The sequence below is a fragment of the Acomys russatus genome, chromosome 11 (assembly GCF_903995435.1).
Source record: "Acomys russatus chromosome 11, mAcoRus1.1, whole genome shotgun sequence".
Classification (NCBI taxonomy): Eukaryota; Metazoa; Chordata; class Mammalia; order Rodentia; family Muridae; genus Acomys; species Acomys russatus.
In genome coordinates, this window is record NC_067147.1 from 57,373,813 (window position 1) to 57,396,053 (window position 22,241).

At 54.8% G+C, this 22,241-nt stretch overlaps 1 protein-coding gene across 1 annotated transcript in view; it reads left to right on the plus strand.

The window, feature by feature from the left end:
- Nucleotides 1-303: 303 nt before the first annotated feature.
- The window catches only part of Mdga1 (MAM domain containing glycosylphosphatidylinositol anchor 1), a 56,589-nt gene continuing 34,651 nt past the window's right edge, over nt 304-22,241 (plus strand). The window contains 1 exon segment of the mRNA XM_051153394.1: nt 304-1,446. Coding sequence (XP_051009351.1) covers nt 1,380-1,446 — 67 coding nt within the window. The 5' untranslated portion in view covers nt 304-1,379.

Below are 22,241 nucleotides of genomic sequence, written 5' to 3' on the forward strand. Positions count from 1 at the left end.
GTGAGTGAGTGTGTGTGTGTGTGCTTCCCCCAGCCCTGTTTTGTTTTCTCTAATTGGTCCTGGGGGAAGCAAGGAAATTGGACAGAGGCTGGGCCGGGCGAGCTGGGCTGCCTTTAATTGGCTCCTTTTTTTTTTTAACTGGAGGGGAATCAAACAGGAGAGCGAGCGACAAAGGGTGGGAGAGCGAGAGACCGATCGCAGAGATGGGAGGAGGGAGAGAGGGAGGAGGAAGAGCAGGAGGCGGGGTGGTGGTGGTGGGGAGGTGGAGGAAGCGCGGAATGAAAAGCTCGGAGGGACCAGAGAGCAGCACAGCGAAGCCCAAGTTGCCGAGCGAGCGGAGCGCACCCGCGGCCCCGGAGCCAGAGTGGCCGCTGTGCCGGGGAGCCTGGCCCGGCCCCGCCCGCTGGGGTCCCCTCCGGCTCAGGCCTCCAGGAGGGGGGCGGGGACGCCCAACTTGGGGCGCGGCGCAGCCCGGCTCTCCCGAGATAGCGGAGCCCGGGAGCGCCACGGCCGCGGCCAGACGGCGGGAGAGGAGCGCGGAGAGAGGAAGCGACCGGCGGCTTCCGAGCCTCAGCCCGGGCCTCAGCAAGATCGCTAATTATTTTCAAAGGACTCAAACTTTCCTCCTTCCTCCGCTGGCTGCGGTCCTTCTTGCTTTGGAATCGTTCTCTGGATTCCCGCGGGGGCGCCGGGACGCGATCATCTCCCCCGGATTTCTCGGCGGCGACTCGGCTAACTTCGCGGACTCGAGTACCCGGAGCGCTCGCCCGGCGGCCGAACCTAATCCGTGCTGCTCCCGCGCTCGAGAAGAGGAGGACCCAAGCGCCCTCGCCTCTGGGAAGGGCGCCAAGCCCTGCTCCCCTGGGTCAGGCTGCGGAGCCCTTCGCACCGACTGCAGGACTGGAGCCAGCGGATTAACCGAAGCCGAGCCCGGGTCTCCCGGCCTGGCTCCGCGGAGGGGCGTCCCCTGGGCGGGGAAAAGACAAGTTTGTCAGAAATCGGTGGTCTGTTGGATCGGAGCGCCGCCGCAGCAGCAGAGAGGTCCCCCCACGCTCAACACCCTCGGCGGACAGCTCTGGGGACCCAGGGCTGCTCGCTGGCTGAGCTTTCTGGGCCAGGGAGCTGGCTACTGCGCCCGGTGCGCAGAGGCACCAAGGTCTGGGCAGCGCCCCCTGCGTCCCCACCCGGGCAGCCGCCCTGTGGGAAGAGGACAGAGCAGAGTCGCTGCTTGCCCAGTCTCCCGGTCTCGGTCCCCGCCCTCTCTGTCGCGACTCAGGAAAAAGGAGGGAACGCAGAGGGCAACGCGGTGCCCGGCGGATGCGCCCCCCGCCGCCTCTCAGGCTGCGCCGCCTCGCGGGGATGAAGTACTGGCCGTGAAGATGGAGGTGACCTGCCTTATACTTCTGGCGCTGATCCCCTTCCACTGTCGGGGACAAGGCGTCTACGGTAAGAGCCCGCGTCCCGCTCCACCCTGGCGGAGCCGCGCGGAAACTTTGCAAGATCTTGCTCAAAGTGCGCGCTGCCGGGCCTTAGTGGAGCCCTGGGCTTACACTCTGGAACGGATGACCGCGCGTCCCTGTCCTCGCCCGGGTGCGAGGAGACTCAGGAGGCTCTTCTCGAGCCTATGAACGGGTCCTAGGGTATGGCGTGAAGCTGGGGGTGCCTGGGTGAGGTTTCGGCTTTCCGAAATCTTACCAGAGACTAGAGAGATCTGGAAGTCTTGGGAGACTCCAATGGGCTCAGGAGACCCCGGAAGAGCCCGAGCTCTGGGCTGAGGCAGCTGTTCCCACCAAATCCTCTTTTTCCCCACCTCAGTCTGCCGAGTGGAAGCTAGCGAAGCGCGATCCAGAGTTGTGAGAGGCTGGCGGGCGAGAGGCTCGCCAGCACCGGAGCCGAGAGGCTGGCTCGCCTTCCCAGCGGTGGCCGCAGCTAGGCAGCCTCTTCTAGCTTCTTGGCAGGCTGTGCCTTATGCTGGGCATCCCCTAGCTCAGACGCCTACCGTTCTCGGCATCCCTTTTCAGACCTCTCCTGAGCCACCTCTTCCGGTCCCTGGTTCCCAACCACAGAACCCCAGCCCCAGCTTCCTTCTGCCTGCTTGGCACACACAGGCACGTTCAGCTACTATTCTCAGGAAACGCAAACACCGCTCGCACCCATCCGGCTACGTGTCTAAACTCTTCCTCCCCGCCACGCAGCTCTGCTCTTGCATCCCCAAGACACGCTCCGTCGCGCCAAGGAGTATCCTGGTCACCTTTTCTCCACTCCATGCCGTGGGTTTTTTCCCACTGAAGACTCCTTGGTTCAATACTACTCGAGGTGGTCCTCCCGACATGCACAGCACGGAGAAGTCAATCCCCAGAGCCCATGGCCCTGGCTTTGCCTTGTGCTGACCGCAGGGTGGGCTTTGTAGTTACTCTCTAATGATGTGTGGTTGGCGGTGGGCAGGATTCTCCCTCTTTCTCCGGGGCCAGGAATCTAATTATTCTCTTTGAGAGTGGGGGTTGTTGGACCTGTACTGTGTGGGTGACAGAGGCCATGTCCCCTGGCTACTAGCTTCAGGTCCTGAGTCTCTGACTGTGCCTGGCAAGAGAAAGGACCATCCTAGGGAGAGGGTATCTGGAAAGTATATACCCCTGGGCTCCAACAGCTAGCTGGCTTGGGCTTAATTCCCTGGTGAGGCCAGCCCAGGCATCCAGCCAAACTCTGTTTCTTAATTAGTTTGTGTGTCTCTTACTGCCTGGCCCCTGGCATAGGCCAGAAAAGGCAGGCAGGCAGGAGAGATGCTGCAAGAGCCTGGGTTTTACATACTGGGGGCGGGGGGGCGGCTATGAAACAGGACAGAGGAAGACACCAGAGGCCTCAGAGGCCCTCTTTCTCCAGCATCATTAAAGATGCCAGCAGCTCAGTTGCTGCCACCTTTAAGGGAGTACCCCCAAGTGACTATTGCAACCTGCAGCCTGCTCATGTACCCTCCTGAGGTGTCAGCATCTTCCTCCCATGTCCTTGGGCTGGTCTGATACCCCTATCTCATGGTTATCTGGCTTGGGTTTCTTCAGTCTTTCTTCATCTGGGCGGCCCGATGTACATTTAAGGATGCCTCTCTGGGCCAACTTAGGAACCCCAACAGTGAGGACAGAGATTAGGGGACAAGGCCCATGGTCTCTGTAGGTCCTCATTTCTCAGGCTCCTCTGTCCCATCCCTTTCTTTATTTTCTCCCATCTCTCATATGCCCAGGTCCCAGCTGCTCTTGTTACAAATCAAAGAAGGGTAGGTGCACCAGCTCCGCCTCTGGTTCTTTGGTGACATTCCTTGCACCTGCCCCTGGAGAGCCTGGCTCCAGGGAAGGCTGGGCTGCAGGAGGGTCGCGGAGTGTAAAGTCTTTCTTTTTTATGATGAATGGAAAGCAAAAGAAACAGGAGCTGAGGGACAGTGTCCCTTGTGGTGTCACAGGCGCTTGGTGACGCCTCATCAGGTTTGGGGCTGGCCTCAGAAGTGGGGTGGAGGACCGTGATGTGCTCTACCACACCCATTTCTCTGCACCCCAAAGCAGATGAAGGAAAGGAGTGGGGATATGGAAGCATACAGGTATGGAGGTGTCCACCCTGCCCATCCTCTGCGGCATCCAGCACCAGCATGGTATCTGGTACCCTGTAGGAACTCCACTGAGGGGTCTTGAGTAGGTGAGGAGCTGCGGTTGGGGGGCCAGGCTGACAATGCTTCATGAAATTCTCAGGTGTCTCTAGAGCTTGGCATTCACCAAGACAGAGGGTTGAAGGTTTCTACTCAGAGAGCTAGGTGGCCCTAGGCGTGCAGCCCTGAAAGAGGGATCTGAGTGCTGGGGTTTGCTAGCATGGAGGGGGGGCGCGTATGCAGTATGCTAGTCCGTGCTGGGGGGGGTGGGCTTCAGCTGCTATTGCCGTTTTGCCCCAGGCCTGTGGTGCAGATGAAGGAGGTAGTCTCCTAAGGAAGGGGAAGCCAGGGGAGGAAGGAGGGACAGGAATGGAAGCCTCTGGCAGTGGGTGAGGGTCAGCCCATCCAAGTGGGAGACAGCTGCTCAGAGCCCTAGGCAGTGCACCCTGCTGGGTCCACCCTGAAGCTCTAAAGCCAGTCATCATCATCAGGACTGGGGAGGCCCTCTCAGTCTGGCCAGGTGGCTTTGCTTTTCTTGGGGCCACAGATGCTACAGCAGCCACGTGTGGGACCAGATGGTCCATTTGGAGCTGCTTCTCAATCTCTAGCCCAGTTTGTTGTTTTCAGGGCGGATCCTGTAAGCTGCTTCCTGCCAGGCCGTGTGTGTGTGTGTGTGTGTGTGTGTGTGTGTGTGTGTGTGTGTGTGTGTGTGTGTGTGTGTGTGTAGGGCTGACGCTGGCCCCAGAGGTCTAGTTCTGTGACAAAGACAGTAGGCACGTGAAGGAGAGGCAACACACTCTGTGAAGGCAGAGTCAGACTTCCCATCCTGTGTCCCCAGCTTCTTGTTTCCCCTTCTCGAAGCAGGCAGGGGCCAGTGAGCAGAATTCAGCTCCGTACAAAAACACAACAAACCCCTGGATTATTTAATATGCAGGAGTGGGAAGTGACATTATCCTAAGACAGGTTGTTTGCAACTTACTGGGGGAAGTCAAAATATTTCACCAAAGGTGTCATCAGAAACTACTATCCTATGCTAATTTTTGTGGGAACACGAAGACAGATGTTGAATTATTTGACAAGAGCAACATCGCTTACAGAATTATCACCAAGTCAGGCTCCCCCCCCCCATCCCCCCCACCCCCTTCCCTTGGGGAGTGTGGGGAAGGAATTTCGGGAAGTGAATTTCCCAGTGTGGGGTTTCCGAGTGTGGATGTGGATGGGGACACTTGGGACCTTTCCCTCTGAGTTCCACACCCCTGCCTTGAAAGCGGCTGTCTTCCACGGAGAAGAAGGTTCTGGAATCAGGTTGCCCCTTGTGTCAGCAGCAGGCTTAAGCTCTCCTAACTCCCCAGGAAGGTCCCCGCCTGTTTCCATCCCCTTTTCCTTTTTCATTCTCTGTTATAGACATTGCCTGAGGGAAGATTGTCTTTGGCCCACAAATCCAGGCTATTTTGCCTGTGTTGCCTTTGACAGTCCCCCAAGCCTGCCTGGGGGCTCCCCACAGGGTTATTCTATAGAGCTCTTCCTGGCTTGCGCCCCCTTCGCACTTCAGACAGTTACTCCTTCCTACCCTGCAGGCTGGGTATCGGAGCATCATACATGGGTGAGGTCCTGGGGTTGGGAAGCTAGATTGGAAGGGATTGTGTGAGTCAGGAAAGTACCCTTGAGGCACAGGCTAGGACTATCTGTGGGGCCTACGTGTAATTGGCCAAGTCTGGCTCTGAGCCGCTGAGGCCGAGTGGTAAAGCCTCATTTAGAGCCCTGTATTAGCTCTGCTTTGCTGGAACAAGGAGGGATGGGCGGGGCGGGGGGGGGGCTCCATAGGGAGGTGGAGGGAGCTAATCACAGCCGCCAAGGCCTGGCAAATGAATGATGCGGCAGATCGATACCTGGGGTGGGAGTGGAAATCAGACTGTGGTAGCAAGGCTGGCTTCTCCTGGTTGCCCAGGAGGGACGGAGGGGCCCGGGAGTATTGTGGCCCAGGTAGGAGTATGGAAGATGCTTTCCTCGCATCCTGTTCCCCACAGTAGCCCTGACGGTTCTTCTTGTGACTGGGTTCAGGAAAATTAGACCAGAAGGTGCCCCACCCACAGAGGTTGGGGAGCCTGGGAATGGAATTTCAGAAAGAACCTCACACATCACCTTCTCCCTGCCTAGACACTCCAGTTTGAGTAGGTCCCTGATGCCTGTGTGTCAGAGTTCGGGTGTAATCCCTCTGGGGCACCCCACCACCACCACCACCCCCGGCGTTGTAAAACTGGTGCCGCTCTTCCAGACATTGCCAGCAGGGGGAGGGCTTGGCCACCACATCGCTGCTTCCCTTTCTTACAGGACTCCTCACCCCATCACAGAAGAGAGGGACTCCTCATCCTAATTTCCCAGCTCGGAGTGGAAGGGGCTCTCTCCAACTCGCCCCATACCTGCCTCAGAATGCAGGGGCGCCCGCCCGCATGGATAAAGCTACACTTTCTGCATTTTCAAGATGATTAAATTCTTCTCTAGGTCAGCGAGAACTTTGTGGAGACTCAGCTGAGCTTGCGGGGCTTTGACGATAGGAGGCTGTGTGTGGGGAGGGGTCGGACACCTCTGAACAATTGCCTCTTTACAAATCTAGGTCCGTGGCTAGCATCTCCTTCCCCGCCCGCACACACCCCCCCCCCCCCCCGTCAGAAGACTAGGTACCCTCTTAGCATTTAATAGCTGATACGGGAGGCAGGCAAGAGCTGTGCTGAGTAGCTGTGCTGAGTTCAGAGAAACAATTTTTAAAACAGGCAAACACAATGGATTCTTCCTTTTTCCTAAGACTGGATAACACATGTTCTTTGCAGAGCAATCGAAGAATTCGTGAACATATAGAAAAGTGAAGCTCAGCCTCCACACGTTGGGTATGGCTCTTCCAGGCATCTTTTAGCATGTAAGAGAGTGACCCCTCATAGGGAGGATCCTTGGTGAAGGTGATGGCCAATCACAGCCCTGGTGGTACCCCATGCCCTGCCAGGTCCTGGCCTGACTGTAGTTTCCCATGATATAGGGTGCCTGTCTTTGTCATTGAACTGAGGCTCCAAGGACATAGGTGACCTGATCAGTGTGGCACAATTGGTAAGAGGTGGGGATGCCAGTGTTGGTCCTTCTGGGTAGGGAGTAAGGAAAACAAGGGATGGATTTCTTTGGTATCTTCTGACTCTCTCTGCCTCCGGGGCTACTTGACATGAGTCGGTAGAGGGAGTGGATAACAATCCCACAAAGATCCAACAAATCCCTCACAGAAGAGACAGCAGGAGGTGTGAAAAAGTCACATCCCAGGCCTTGTGGATGATGGAAATTGGACCAGCCAGTCCTGGGAAGGCCTTCCCTGGCAGAGGGCATGTAGAACTGAAGACCCTGGACATGGAGAGGGTTGTCTTGTTGGTCAGGCCTCAGTTGAAAGGAAGTCAGGGCTGTGAGGAGCAGAAGGCCAAGGAGTAATAATACGAATTATGGAAACCATGAATATGCATTATCCTCCCCAGCTTGCACCACGCCTCCTGCAGCGATAGATGCCTCAGCCCATTTTACCCTTGAGGAAGCCAAGAGGTTCAGAGAGATGAAGTTGCAGCCCCTGGGGGGCAGGGGGGGCCCAGGGTTGTAGACTGCAAGTCCTGTGATGGAGGCCATGCTGGGATGATGGGCTTGGGAAAGTGGATAGGAGGAGATCTGGAGGAGTCCCTGCAGGGTGCAGACCTGTCACAAGGCTGTGGTCTGCCTCAGTGGCTGGCAGAAGAGAGCTGAGCAGGTAGGGGGGGGGCGTTGCTGGGGTGGTGGTCAGGTCAGGCCAGTTCTTGTTTTTCCTGGAGTGACTGGCTGCAAACACGAGAGTGTGAATACGATGCATCTTACTGAGAGGAGCCTTGTACAGACAAGGAGACTGAGTGAGGAAACTGTGGGTCAAGCTCATACATGGTGGCTAGGGGTTGGAGGCTTCCCTGTGGAGGAGCCCCCAAAGCAGAGACCTGAACACACCGCTGAGGCAGGAACCCTCATGGATGGATAGTTAGCTACAGAAAGTGTTCCAGGTTGGGTATGGACACACCTGGCTTGTTAGAACAAAACTGAGGAGTCCATTGTTTGGAAGAGGATGAGGAGGAGGAAGAGGAGGGTAGCAGACAGGGTCGGAGAATTAGTGAGGACAGATGGAATATTGAAGGCTGCGTAAGGCCTTCTGAGGACACCCCCACTTAAGTGAGGCAGAGCCCGAGGAAGCTTTTGAGCATAGGAGGAGTACACGTGGGCAGTTTTCTGAGAGTCCCTTGAAGGAGGGGAAGTGGGGACAAGGGGTGAATTTGAGATCCTGCAGGTCACCATCATGAGCCCTGGAGCAGGACAGGGAAAGGAAGAGGTCCCGTGGGGGGCAGGAGCTGACGAAGGCCCAAGGTTTGTGCACTCATAGCGGGAAGAAGCAGAATAAAAAAAGCTGTTGATTAGACAGATTTGGGGCAGGAGAGTGAAGAGGGTAAGGACTAGGGCTTTTGAATTGCTGCTTGATCCTGCCCCAGCGTGAAGCCCCTAGAAGGCAAGCTGCCCTGGGCCAGTCTCCTGTCAAGCAGCGGACAGGCAAACAAAGGCCTCCGCCAAAAGCTTTAATGATGGGGGGGGGGGTGTTGTTTTGAGATGGGCCAGCTATGTAGTCGAGGATGACCTTGAACTTCTGCGTTTCCTGCCTCCACCTTTCAAGTAGCAGGAGTGCTGGGGACTGGGGCTCCGTGTGTGTGCCAACTGAGCTACACTCCTAGGCACTGAGTGTTGTTTTGGAGGTCGGCTGTGTGCACGGGCCATTGTGGCGGGGAGGCTGGTGTGAGGAGAGTGCGACTCAGAACAGGTTACCATGTGCCTCAGTTTATGTCCACAGAATAATATAGGCATCATTACCAGGGAAGGTATGGGGGGGGCGCGGGGGGTGGTGTCCTGAAACGTACCTGTATCTAGGGAAAGGAGAGAGAAGAGACAAAGTAGGTGTCATGTCGGTGGAGCTTGAGAAGGCATGGGGACTCGGAAAACTGGGACAGAGTTGGAGGGCATTGCATGAGGCAGAAGAGAAGGTGCTTCAGGGACCATTGACAGCCTGGGGGCTCCCCAACACTCTCCAGGAGGCTCCTGGGAAAATGCAGATCCAGGCTGTTTCTAACAGAGACACTGGTGGCATGTGGATGGCAGGTGAGCAGGGCCCAATGGGCATCTGGCTGCCTCTCCAAGGAGCACCTCGGTTTCCCTATCTAGAAGGTGGGTTCTGACACATGCAGCCCCTGGGGTCCACAGGGAAGCCTCAGTGTGATGCCAGTTCTTTGCCAGCTCTGAGGTGAATTATGGGCACTTGTGGGAGCAGAGGCGGTGGCAGCCAGGCTGAGGGAAATCTGTGTGGGTGCTGCACAGGAGGGTTGAAACAGGAAACGACAGCTGCACATTTGAGAAGTTTGTAGGACATCGGGGTGCCGATGTGGCCCTAACTTGAGTCCTGCTTGTCTGCCTGGTAGAAGTTGGGGCTTCGGGGTGGGTGGTGACCTGGTGGCTTGGGAAAGGGTACCCCAAGCTCTCTTTTGTTTCCTTCCAGCCCCAGAGCCAGCCAAGATGCTAGGATTATCTGGTAGGTTGCAAAGCGGGTGGTGGCATATTAAAAGCCGTCCGGCAGCTTAGCCACGGTGCAGGCCCAGGTCTGCTCTGCCCAGACCCTCTGCTGTAGGAGCTCTGCAGATGGAAGCCGTGGCTGGAAGCCCTGACATCGGTGCTTTGACATAGAGGCTGTCTGGATCAACATAGTGGGCATAGATACATTAGAAGGAGTCAGGCCAAACTCAATCTCCTCTCTGGGACGTCTCCAGGGCATGCCTAGGCTTCCAGGCCACCGCCCAAGCTGAATGTCAGCCAAGCTCCGGTGGCCCCCGGGGGCCTTAATGCAGCCCATTTTATTGTTCGTGAAGCCACCAGCTGGAGCCTTTCGGCTCGCATGGTTCTCCATCCAGGAAGGCTCAGGCCGGGCGATAGGGATGCTGCTTTATTCATTCCTCTTTTAACGACAGGGCCTCCACATCTCAAACAAGCTGAGGGGCTGAAAGGTAGATGGGGGCTGGATGTCCCTAAGGAGCCACCCAGAGCCCTCATTTTCCAGTGGAAAGGATGAGGGTCAGGCTGAGTGACATACTAAGGTTTAACAGGTGTCAGGAACGTGGTAGAGTCAGGATTCGAACTCAGAGCTGCCCACTGCCAAACTTCATGCCTGCCTGTACTACCCCAAGTGTGAGGCTCCTTTGGGCGGTGCCCGGATGGTTTGTTCCCTAGCCTTTCTTGGAGGGATGAGTTGACTCTTGAAGCAGTCCTCCAGGAACCATGTCTGGCTGTGAAACACTGAGGCGTCCATCTCTGGCTCTTCAGAGGTCCTCCAGGCTCCTTCCATCTTGAGTCCCCGCTTAAGCAATAGTCCAGGGATTTGGCTGCACATAAGATGATCCAGGACACGTCAACATATCCTAGCACCTGTGTTGCACCACACCCAGTTCAATCAGGACGTCTGACATTTTGGCCAGCCTCCTTCCCCCCATCCCGCCCCCACTTCTCCAGACAGGGTTTCTCTGTGTAGCCTTGGCTGTCCTGAAGTTCATTCTGTAGACCAGGCTGGCCTCGAGCTCAGAGATCTCATCCTGCCAGGTCTCACACACACACACACACACACACACACACACACACCACCCAATAAAATATAATAAAACTAAAAATAGGTAGGAATGGAGGTAGATAGGTTGATGAGCTAGACACCAATGTCCACTTAGTCAGCAGCTGTCCTATTTGGGATTTATGTGTATAAGAGACCAGAGTCAACGACAGGTGTCTTTCTCAGCTGCTCTCCACCTTCTCTTTTGAGACAGGGTCTCTCCTGGACCTATGGCTCACAGATTGGCTAGACTGGCTGGCCAGCAAGCCCCAAGGCTCTGCCTGTCTCCGCATCCCCAGAACTGTGAATACAGCCATGCCTGGCTTTATCTTTTTCTTTTTAATCTTAGTTTTAGATATGTGTCTCTGTGTGTATACATGCAAGTACAGGAGCCTTCGGAAGCAAGAACAGGGCATCAGGTCCCCTGGAGCTGGAGTTATAGACTGTTGTGAGCTGCCGGATATAGGTGTTGGGCCCTCTACTTGGGCGGCAATGCTCTTAGCCATTGAGACCTCCTCCCAACGCAAGTCTGGCTTTTTCAAGTAGCACTAGGGGATCCCAACAGGGTGTGGCAGGGCAGGACAGGGCCATCCCTCTGTGGCCTCGTGGGACTGAGATAGGACTCAGTGTAGGAGGAGACGAACATAGAGACGTCAAGGCCCTCAAGCTGCACAGCAAGCTCCTTTTCCCATCGAGCCATCTCCTGTCCCCACCTGTGGCTTCTTGACAGAAGAGGCACAAATAGTGTAAACGGCCACACTGGGCCTCCTTTCACCCACTCTGCCGACCTTGCTCAGGTGGGATTGGGGCCTCAGAGAAAATGGAGACCGGAGCGGGCAAGTGACTTGTCTGCAGCCACCCAGACATTTCTGAAAGTCTTGCCTGGCCTTCTGCCTGCTTGTGGCTCTCTCTGTCCCCTGCACCGCTCCAACCTCCTCTCCCCTGGCTCCCAGGCTCTCCAGAGAGTCTGTTTCCACTGGCAGGTGTCTCATTTCAACCTGAACTCCATGGCTCCGTGAATAGCAGCTTCCTGGCTTTCAGGACCAGACACTGAAGGCTACGGCCTGAGGCAACCGAGTATGTTTGTGAACTTCTAGGAGAGACCACTCTCTTCATGAGACCATGAAACCCTACAACAATTTCCTGTGCCTTTCTTTGGGTCTTCGTATTGGGAAGTTCTTCTCCCTGTCTGACCTTATTTCAACTTGCTGGAACCTAACCTGACATCAGAAAGACTCGGAGCTGAATCCGCAGTTCTCAACTTGAATCTGTCCTTGGCCCCAAGCCTCTTCTCATCTTTACCAGAAAGCTCATCTCTCTGTCTCTGAGTGGAATCCCAGAAGGGCAGAACTGGGAGGGAACTAAATTCCAGTGGCCTGATCCCTTGGGTCTGGTTCTAATGCTCCCATAAAATGTAGGGGACCTTGGGGGGAAGGTCGGGTTAGCCTCCTGCACCTGTGAAGGTCTGGTTCGCCATACAGCAGCTGCAGAGGCGGTATAAGGTGTGGGGCAGGCAGGACTCGGCCACACCTCTATGGCCTCCTGCGACCCAGCCCATCAGCATCATTGAGATTCAGTGTAGGAAGAGATTTGAGGCCAGAGAAGGCAAGTCATTGGTGAGTGCCACACAGCCATCATGTGCCCAGGCTGCAGTCTATAGCCATGCAGAGGGACCGTGTCACCTCTTAGACATGCTGCTGTGGTATTGAGAAGTTCCTGCCCCTCCCCCCACTCCTTCAAACTCCATTTCTTAATCTCTCACAGCCTCAGTGGCACCAAGACAGGCTGAGGTGCTTGCTCTGTGAGCCTGGAGGGTTGGGCGTCAGAACCCTTAATGAAGTGTCCAGCAGGCACACGCTTGCTTGTCTGTGTGTGTCATAGAGGGTGGGGGGGAAGGGGGACTTGCCGGCACACTTCCCACAAGATCTGCCCTGCAGTTAAGCACCAGCCAGCAGGGGACAGTGCCAACTCCAGAATGGAAGGCTTGGAAGCTATAGTCCAGGCCTAAAAAGCAGATGGTTCAGGAGTGGGGGTATCCAGGGGTTACCAATGTTTGGTTAGGTACAGTGTGAACTCTGGGTTACCGCCATGGTGCTTAGTGTTGTGGGTGGACACCATAGACTATAAACTCCCTTGGAGCTGTGGTCTTGCGTCGCCTGGGTTGAGAAGAAGAAAGAACTATAGAATCAAGGGACCCTTCCCCCTCCTCCTTGAGGAGCCTGATTAAACCGGTTGCCCTGTGTCCTTCTGAAGGGCTCTGGTTCACATCTGCCTCTGCTCCTAGGGTGGAGACACACCCACCCCTGCTTCCTCCATTGACCAAGCAGCTCCCCCACCGTAGAACAACGCTTGTGAATTCTGCCCTCTGAGCTCACCAGGCGCACAGCAACATCGGCAGTGGTGGCCGGGTGGTGTCAAGCTCCACAGGATGGCAGGTGCTAGGTGCACAGCCACTGAAATGGCTAGAGGAATGCGAGGCACTGACAGCAGGTACCACTCCTCAGCCTGGTCTTTCTGGATGGAGCCAGGCTGATTTGCAGAGCCGGTGGGCCCTCGGCTCAAGCCCCTATACAGAGCAAGCTGCTCGGAAAATCCCAGTGTGTGGGTTTTCCTGTAGAACAGCGGCTTTCAACCTCCCTAAAGCTGTGACCCTTTCAAACAGTTACTCATGTTAAGCTAAGCTGACCCCCAACCATAAAATTGTTTTCGTTGCTACTTCATAGCTGCGATTTTGCTACTGTTACAAGTCATGATGTAAGTATCTGATAGGCGGGTGGTCTTAGGTGACCCCTGTGAAAAAGGTCAAGACCCACAGGTTGAGAACAACTGCCGTAGATCTTTCTGGAGGATAGGGACAGAGCTTGTCCCTGAAGGGGGCAGGGTTAGGGAGTAGCAGGACCAAGCAGGGATCTCCAGGGTACTTTGGGCAATGCTGTGAGTGGATCCTAGCTCTGAAGAATTCAGTTAGTCAAAGTGGGCCAGTGGGCCGAGCACCTTGCCCTGCAGGCCGGGTTGAGGACTGCAGAATTCTGCCTATAGCCTGGAGGAGTTTTCTGCTCCCCAGCCTTGAACAGCTGGATCGTCTACAGGGACCACAAGGGAGCATCTCTGACCTTTTGGGATGCTTCCAACTGGGACTTGAGATGAATTCAGCACTTAGTGAGTACCAGCTGTGTGTCACACGGCAAGTGCTAGACCAAACTCAAATCCACAGGAGGTTAGAGGCTGTGGACTGGCAGGTGACCTGCTCTACTGTGTAAACTCCACCTTTGGAAGCAGAAACTGGTGGCCAGGTGTAAGCTGGTGGCTTTGCTCTGTCTCCTCAGATCTGTGCTCACATTGACTGAGGGCTGTGTGTGTGTGTGTGTGTGTGTGTGTGTGTGTGTGTGTGTGTGTGTGTGTGTGTGTGTGTGTGTGTGTGTGTGTGTGTATGTGTGACCTGGCAGGATAGCCAGCAGGCCTGAGTGGCTTTTCAAACCACCTTATTCCTGGGACATTCAGAAACTAAGGCAAGCTCCACCTTGCCTTCTCTTAGCTTCTCCAGACAACGTAGTCCTTGGCAATAGGCCCATGGTGGGGCCAGTAGATGCTGGCTCCAGAGTCCCCTAACAGAACACCCCTGTGTGGCTCTGAGGAAGCAGGTGGAGAGCTCACTGGGAGCAGGGACAGGAGGAGCTGGCCGTCTCCCTTCCTCACTCTGTTGGAGGCAAACATGAGATTTGGCAAGTGTTTGTCACTGTGGACCCTGACGGCTCTTGCCACCTCGCACAAGACAGGGCCTCTTATCTGTCTCTCGTGCACATGAAAATCTGGCTGGCATGTGTGAGTAGGTGTATGGACACAGATGAATGCGTGTGTGTGTGCTGCGTGTGCCCCGGGGACCTCCCTGGGGATTCTGAGCAGCTACCTTTATCCCCCGCTCTTCCAACAGATTGTGGTTCCTGGCAGTTACCAGGCTCAGCCTCAGCACCCTGGGTTCAATCTGTCTGTTCCTGGCTCTGGTCCCTGCTGGGCCAGGGCCCCCTCCACTCCCCCACCAGGAGGCCTGGGGTGGGGGGCAGGGGCAGGGGCAGGCCGAGGCCGGCCTGGAGCTCATGGCTAATTTTCCCGGCCGCAATCGATCCGGCAGCTTCTCCCAAGTCTATTAGCAGTCGGCAAGTGAAAATATCCCCCATCGCGAGCCCTGACCTGAGACAGGGAGGGATCCATAGCAATTTGTTCAAACAGAGGAGAGCGATTCCCTCTCATTTCTATTCCAATTTATTCCAGGGAGAAGAGGGTCAGGCTGGGAGGCCAGAGCTGGACCCAGGCCTTGTCCACTGGGTCTCCTGTGCCAGCCTGGGTGGCAGCTGGTGCCACCCGTAGCTCTTGGGGCGGGGGTTCGGGGGGGGGGGACCTTGGAGGGAGGCCTGCCAGCCTTCCCGGCATGCTTTGCTTGGCTGCCGGGCCTGGTTGTGGGTTTGGTTTTCACAAAACACAAAGCCACCCGCCAGAGCTTCATTCTCAGGCACCGGGCCCTGTGCCAGGTGTGCGCTCACCCAGGGCACCCTTGCCAGCAAAGAGTCTGGGCTGGTGCAGGACCACAGTGCCCCCAGCTGGGCCCAGCATAAAGCCGGGGAGGAGAAGGGGCTGCCTTCTGGAACTCCGTGGGCAACTGGATGAAGACAGCCGTGGCTCAAAGGGGAGCCAGCACCTTAGGGCTCCTGGGCATCTGCTTCCGTAACTCAGGCTCCTACTTTGAGGCTAGTCAAAGCAAACATTTTGCTGGTGGCCTAGCCAGGGAGTCTCTTTCAAGCACCTTGAGTAACACCTGCCTCCAGGGCCAGGGATGTAGCACAGCCAATGGAGTGCTCACCTAGCGTGCATAGGTTGCTGGTTAGACCTCCCCCACATGACATTAAACTGGGTGGGTGGGCACCCCTGTGATTTCCCCACCAGGGAGGTAGAAGCAGTAGGTCCAGGAGGTCGGTGTCACCCTTGGCTACATAGTGAGTTCAAGGCCAGCCTGGGCTACCTGAGACCCTATCTTAAGAGAGAGAGAGAAAAGACCTCCTTTCCCCCCAACATTTGTAAAGTGCCTACTGTTTTCTGGTCACTGGGGCAGAGAAATTGAATTCCCACTTCTGCCTCATTTTCTTGCTGTTGTTCCTTTTGCTTTTGTGCATACTTTGTCCCCTCTGCTGTCCTTCTGCCTGGTCCGTCCCACGTCCCCTGCCTCCCTCCCCAGAGAGCAGCTTCTTTCTTCCAACTGGGGAGACCCTGATGATTGAAGCCTCAGGACTGGGACTCTTGCAGCCCTTTCTCCGGGGTCTCCATACACAGCCCCCACCCCTAGGCCTCTCAGGAAGTGCTGCCATGGCAACCAGAGAGGAGGCTTCTGGAAAGGGTTGGCCAAGTGGCCCCACATGCATGGAGGTCCCCTCCTTCCTTCACAGCTTCCTTCCTTGCTACAGAGCCCCAGGGAGGGCATGATGGGAGAAAAGCTTCACACTGAGGTATCAGTGCTCGCAGCTCTGAGGTCAGCTGCTGCACATGACTTGCCAGGCTCAGGTGACACCACCAGGGTTTAATTTCAGCATCACTTAACTAAATATACCACAGTGGGTGAGTACTGTCTCTTTTGCTCAGGGGCTGTTGGGTGGGGCGGCTTGGGGGAGGGGTGGAGGAAAACAGCAGAACTTTCTAGAATGGATCCTGGGTTCCAGTCCTGCCTCAGCCACGTGAAAACTCGGGCAGGATTTACTTTCCCCTTGTGCCTCAGTTTCCTTGGCTCTGAGAAGACTCGATGAGTGTTAACCGGCGTGTTCTTATTCCGGTGCCTGGTCCAAAGAGGCTTAACGGCAGAGATGTGGAGAGAGAACACAGAAAGCAGGCACAGTGCCTGCTGTGTCACACACCATGCCACCAGAGGAGTGGCGTGGCATGCTCTGTGTACAGACAGGCAGGTGACACAGCACTGGGGAGGAAGAGGATGAGGCTCAGGCTGTGGGAAAGCAGAAAGGTGAAAGCTGAAGGGCTGCCATCCGCACCCCTACACGTAGCCCGCAGCATTCCTGCTCTTCACCAGCCATTTGCATTTCCCTGTGGACGCCACGCTTCGCCTTTCCTTCCTGAATTCTAGCCCGCTCGCGTGTTACATCCACAGCCTTCCCCTGCCGAGCCCTCAGCCCTCGGGAGCAAGCTCCTCACCCATCGCCCACACAGCCATTTACAGGTTGTTCTTGGGCATAACATTATAATCAAATCCTACAGTTTGTGCCATTTACAGCCAAAGAAAAAGGGAAGAGAAACCTTTTAGTAATGGGGGGTTGGAGAAGCAACTAATAAGAGCGTGCTTAAGGAGAAGGGCAGCTATTTCATTTCCTGATTTTATAAATACTGCATGCTAAAGAGGGTACATTCCCAGACTTTGAGTTTTTTTGACTCGTGGAGGAAAATGGCATGTCCTTTTAGAGAGTTAACATATGTTCCCTCCCCAGGAATGTTTGCTTTGAAGGGACACAGAGAAAGAACAAAAAATGGCTGGGTGTGGATGGGCTTTATTTCTTTTTAAAATATTATGTGTATGTGTCCCCCCCCCCCGCCCCGTGTGTGTGTGTGTGTGTGTGTGTGTGTGTGTGTGTGTGTGTGTGTGTGTGTGTGTGCGCGCGCGTGCGTGCACGCGCGCGCAGGTATACATGGAGGCCAGAAGAGGGCGTCAGATCCCCTGGAACTGGAGTTCTAGGCAGTTGTGGGCTACCTGATATGGGTGCTGGGACTTGAACTTGGGTCCTTCTGCAAGATCATCAAATGCTCTTAGCGGCTGAGCCATCTCTCCAGCAACCACCCGCCTTGAGCCTTTTTTTTTACCCACAAAGTAAGGGAGGGGTGTGGCTGTAAGTGGGGTGCCCCGGGGGAAGGCGTGCTGGAGAGAGCTCTGGAGAACTGGAGGTACTTACCCAAGCAGAGCAATGGGTGAGAGTGGGACCTGTTGGCTGGGCTGAGGAAAAGTAGCATGTGGCATGAGAGGGAGCAGATGACTGGGCGAGGCAGGCATGGTGGCCGATCTTCACTGTCAGCTGACACTGAATCACCTAGGAGCCATACCTCTGGTGTGTCAGTGAAGATAGTTCCAGAAAGGTTTAACTGAGGAGGGAAGACCCAGCCTGAAGACAGGCAGGACTAACTTATGGGCCGGGATCCTGAGTGAACAAAAAGGAGAAAGTGAGAAACGCTGTGTTTGGACTGCAGGTCCAGTGTGACCTGCAGCCACCTCGTGCTCCCATCACCACCGTGACTGCCTTGCCAAAATGGGCCACGAGACACAATAAGCCCTTCCTCCCGTAAAGTGCTTGTTAGGTAATTGGTCACGGCCGCGAGGAAAGAACCTGATACAGCTGTTTGTTGGATGCATTGCTTAGGTTCAAGTGATACACAGCAGAGGGTGAGGGAAAGAAAAGGGAGTGTAGTTAAAGGTTGCTGCTACTGCTGTTGCCGCCGGAGGATGCTAGGCAGACCTGTCAGGCGCCTGCCGTAACCTCCTAGGCAGAGCTGATGGTAGGGACCGAGAACGGGGTGACATACAGGAGAAAAGCCCCAGAAGATAGAGCTGGCGAGGCTCGCTAGTGGGTTGTGTGTGGGATACAGGAGAAAGAGAGGTCACAGGTGACTCCCAGCTTCCTGAAGGGCAGGTGGTCACCGTAGGATACTGTGTTGGGCTTGTGTGGGGGTGCTGGCTCCAGAGGCTGGTGTCTGGAGAGGTGTAAGAAGTTAGTGTAACCTCAGAGTAAACCTTTCCATGGCCCCACGTGCCTAGGGTGACATCCTGGCCGACAGGGACGCAGGCCGCCGTCTCAGGAAGGCTCGGGCAAGGATGCCTGTGGTTCCTCCCTGAAGTTGTCTCAGAGCGTCCCAAGTGTGGTAGCTCCACGGGGCACTCAAAGCAACCCACGGTGACGCGGTGAGGGGAAGGGACCTCCAGGCTTGCATCCTCCCTCCCTTTCCTCTTCTCCTTCTTCTTCCATTCTAGGAGTTGGGGCCCTGCCAGCTCCCCAGCTGCAAGATTGATTTTGCTCTCGGTGTTGTTATTGTTATTATCAGCCACTTAAACAACTTCACAGGAAGCAGCCGGCCCCCGTGCCCATCAAACATTAACCATTCATTCGAGCTCTCTGCCCATACCTGTCGATACATTTTTACATAGCTGTAAACAGTCTTTCCTTGGGCTCTTGCTGCTGACTTTATCTCCCGCACACGTCTCCCGCTATTGACAGAGCCTTCAGACCTGCCACTTTAATGGGCAGGTAGCACCCTCTGCATTGATGGGCTGGGCTTGGGTCACCGTTTCTCTGTAGCTGCTCCTGGGCAGGTGCCAATTTGCCTTTCTCTTGAATAACTCCACCATGAATATCCTTATGTGAGTGATTTTTTTTTTCCCCTTTGAAATAATTTCTTCAGAGGCGGCTTCCCCAAAGTTTAGCTTCTGGTGCTGAGGCAGCTGGATGGGCTTGTGCACAGCCTAGCTACGTGAATCTGGTCGTTTTTTTCTCTGTGTGTTTATCTGCTTCGGTTTAATAGATGTATGGTCTCAGGCTTTTTAATTTCTGACTTTTCACATCCCAAGGCCGTGTTTGGACCTCTCAGCACCTAACGATCACAACAAGAGTAGATCTGCACCAGGCTTTGCAGTTTTCACAGCACTTTGCTAGATGTTGCGTTTAACAAGATACTGTGAGCCTAATATTATTTTGTGGGGGTTCAGTCAAGTGAAGAGCTAGCATGGAGCCTCCCTTCAACCCCCAGTTCCAGCAAATTCGATGGAAAGGGTTCCCACTTAACCGTCACCTCCACACTTTGTCTGAGGGCTCAGGGTCCCAGATACCCCCAAAAAACCCTTTGCTCTAGGGTTGGGTATTAGATCCATGGGCTCAGATGGAGCCCTGTTTAGCCTTTTATATTCTTGGGTCTTGAGGTCAGAGCCAGATCCAGGCTCTGTCTTCTAAGATGGGACCTTGAATATGGTACAGTAGGAAATGCCTGGTCTCCAGGACCTATGTCCCAGGTTTATAGAGATAGCAGCCTCTCAGGGGGCTGTGAGGGTCCACACTGGAATATCTAGGCCACAGTATGAGTCTGGTTTATTCTGCCTGCCTTTGTCTATTCTTCTAGAGTGTCTGTCAGGTGCCCTTTGCACTTTCACTGGTGACCAGGCTCTGCCTCTCTTGCTGCTCTGGTTTTAGCAGCCTGCTAAAGTAGCCCCCATTCAGTTCTACTGCCTCCTCTTGTGGAACCTCAGGACTGGTTCCCAGATGGCCTTGGGCTCTGTTACCATCTGGAAATGGAAACAAGCGCCCACCAGCCCCTTAGTTCCCAACACTCAATCCTCAAGTGAAAGTTGTCCCTGACGGAGTGTGAGGAACAGTGTTCCACATCTTTTTTTGCCCCCAAGACAGGGTTTCTCTGTGTAGTCTTGGCTGTCCTGAACTCGCTTTGTAGACAAAGCTGGCCTCAAACTTCCAGAGATCTGCCTGCCTCTGCATCCCAAGTGCTGGGATTAAAGGTGCGTGCCACTACCACCCAGCTAGTGTTTCATGTCTTTTTTTTTTTTTTTTTTTTAAGATTTATTTATTTATTTATACAGTATTCTGCTCACATGTGTGCCTGCACACAGGAAGAAGACACCAGATCTCATTATAGATGGCTGTGAGCCACCATGTGGTTGCTGGAAATTGAACTCAGGACCTTTGGAAGAATGGACAGTGCTCTTAACCTCTGAACCATCTCTCCAGCCTGTGTTCCACATCTTAAGGATAAAGAAACTGGGGCTCAGATGTTTATGAACTTGCCCAAGCTCATGTAACTGTGAAGTCCAAGATATAGTCCTGCCTCAGTCCCTCAGACCCACCTTATGTGGCCCAGGACTCACAGCCTCAACCTAGCAGGCTCCTGCCTGAGGTTGGGGCCTTCCCACTTTCTCTTCCTTGAGCGACTGCCCTGTGCTGTCTACTGCTGTCCTTTGTCCCAAGCTTGGACTGTTTTCCCTGCACCCATAGGTGCCTACAGGTTCTCACCTGAGGTCTTCCCCAGGTGCCCAAGCAGTCTTCCCAGAGCCTTGATGGCCGCTGACTGGTAGTTGACAAATACGAGCTTTGCCTGGCCCACCTCCTGCTTGTATGCCTTCCAATGAGGCACAGATGTGCTGAGAGGCATAGAACATTCTTAGGGACTTGGGCACAGACAAGGAGGCCACCACTTTCAGAGAGATGGGTTGATAAGAGGACCAGCCTCTTCTAGAAGCCTCTGGCTCTACCAAGAGTCTGTGCATCTGCTGATGTAGAAACCAGCTTGTTTCTGGGATCAAAGCAGGCTGCTTAGCTATGGACCCGCGCCTTGCTCAGCAATGGTACTCTTTCACTTAGACGTGAGGGATCCTCGTAGCAGGAGGGGGAGCTTGGCTAGATGTGTGATTGGCCTTTTATTTTTTACTTTGTGTGTGTGTGTGTGTGTGTCTAGGCCAGAGGTCAACTTTGGGTGTTGTTACTTAGGAGCTGTCCACCTCGGTTTTTGTTGTCTTGTTTCTGTTTTTGAGACATAGTCTCTCATTGGGCAGCGGCTCACTGATTTAGCAAGGCTGGCTAGCAAGCCCCAGGGACCTGCCTGCCTCCCTCTCCTCAGCACTCTCACCACCATGCTCTGGCTTTTTACACGGAGGCTGGGGGTGGACCTCAGGTCATTGTGCTTGCAAGGCAAGTCCTTTACTGGCTGAGCTATTCCTTCCGTGCTGTGGGTTTGGTTTTGATCAGCACAAAAGGCCTTGGGCTGGGGAGCAGATTTCTATCGTGGTCTGAGCTGAAGAGGCCCCCAAGGCTCTTCACGGAGGAGACTTCCCATCTTACGAGGCTCTGCATCCCAGGCTCTGAGGGCAGAGCTCGCTCACTATGGAGGCTCAAGACATGTTACAGAACCAAACAACGCATAAGTGGAAAATTCAGCGGTGGTTGTCTGTGCCCTAGGAGAGAGCTTGGGAGCTCAGGAGGGAAGAGGGAGAATGGAGAGCAGTGAGCATGGCCTTGGGGTGACTGGGCTCAGAGAAGACGAGCAGAGGTGGATGGGGCCAAATGTCTGCTGGAGTTTCTCTGATGGCTTGCTGTCAGGTCAGGCTAGAGAGGAAGGGCGGGGAGAGAAAGGATTGCTTCAAACTGATTCTCCCAGCAAGGACCTGGAGGTGCCTCTAGTCTCCTCAGCGGGCTCCCAGAAAGTCTCCTGGGTCACCCCTGGCTGGCATTGCACAGGGGACAGGCTTCTGGCATCTGTGTAGATAGCTGGGCTACATGAAGGTTAGGTCAGTCCCATTTTGGAGAGCATCGAGGACAAGGCTCATTTCCCTGAAAGGCCCGTGTCTGATAACCCGTGGGCTACCGCAGGGCTCCGACAATCAACCCTGGTAAAAGATGGTTCTGGAGGGCTGGCTGTCGCCTGCCCCAGGAAGCCTTCCCTAAGGCCTTGGCCGCCATTATCCGAGAAGCTAATTAAGGGAGAAGAGCTTGTTAATATTTCAGCACTGTTAACTCCACTAAGTTACTAAGTGTCCGTTTACATTACATGCATAAAAGGATCAATAAACATGTTCGAACCCGGAGGTGGGAGGGCAAGAGGGGTCTGGGCGAGGGAGGGATGGCAGTGAAGGATGCTGCCCATATGACCTGTCCAGAGACGGTGTCCTGAGCCCAGTCCTTAGCACTGTGCTGGGCACCAAGCAAATGAAATCCAGGAAGTGTGGCTTCCAGACTAGAGCGGTTTGCGGGGTTTACTTGAGCTTGCCGAGCTTCCTTTTTTGTCCTCTGAGAAATGGGAACAGTGAAAGGCTCATTAAAGCATCGGATGAGGTCATACGTGAGATGACACACTCTTTAGACCACTGCAGAATGAATGTGCTTCCTAGTATGTTATTGT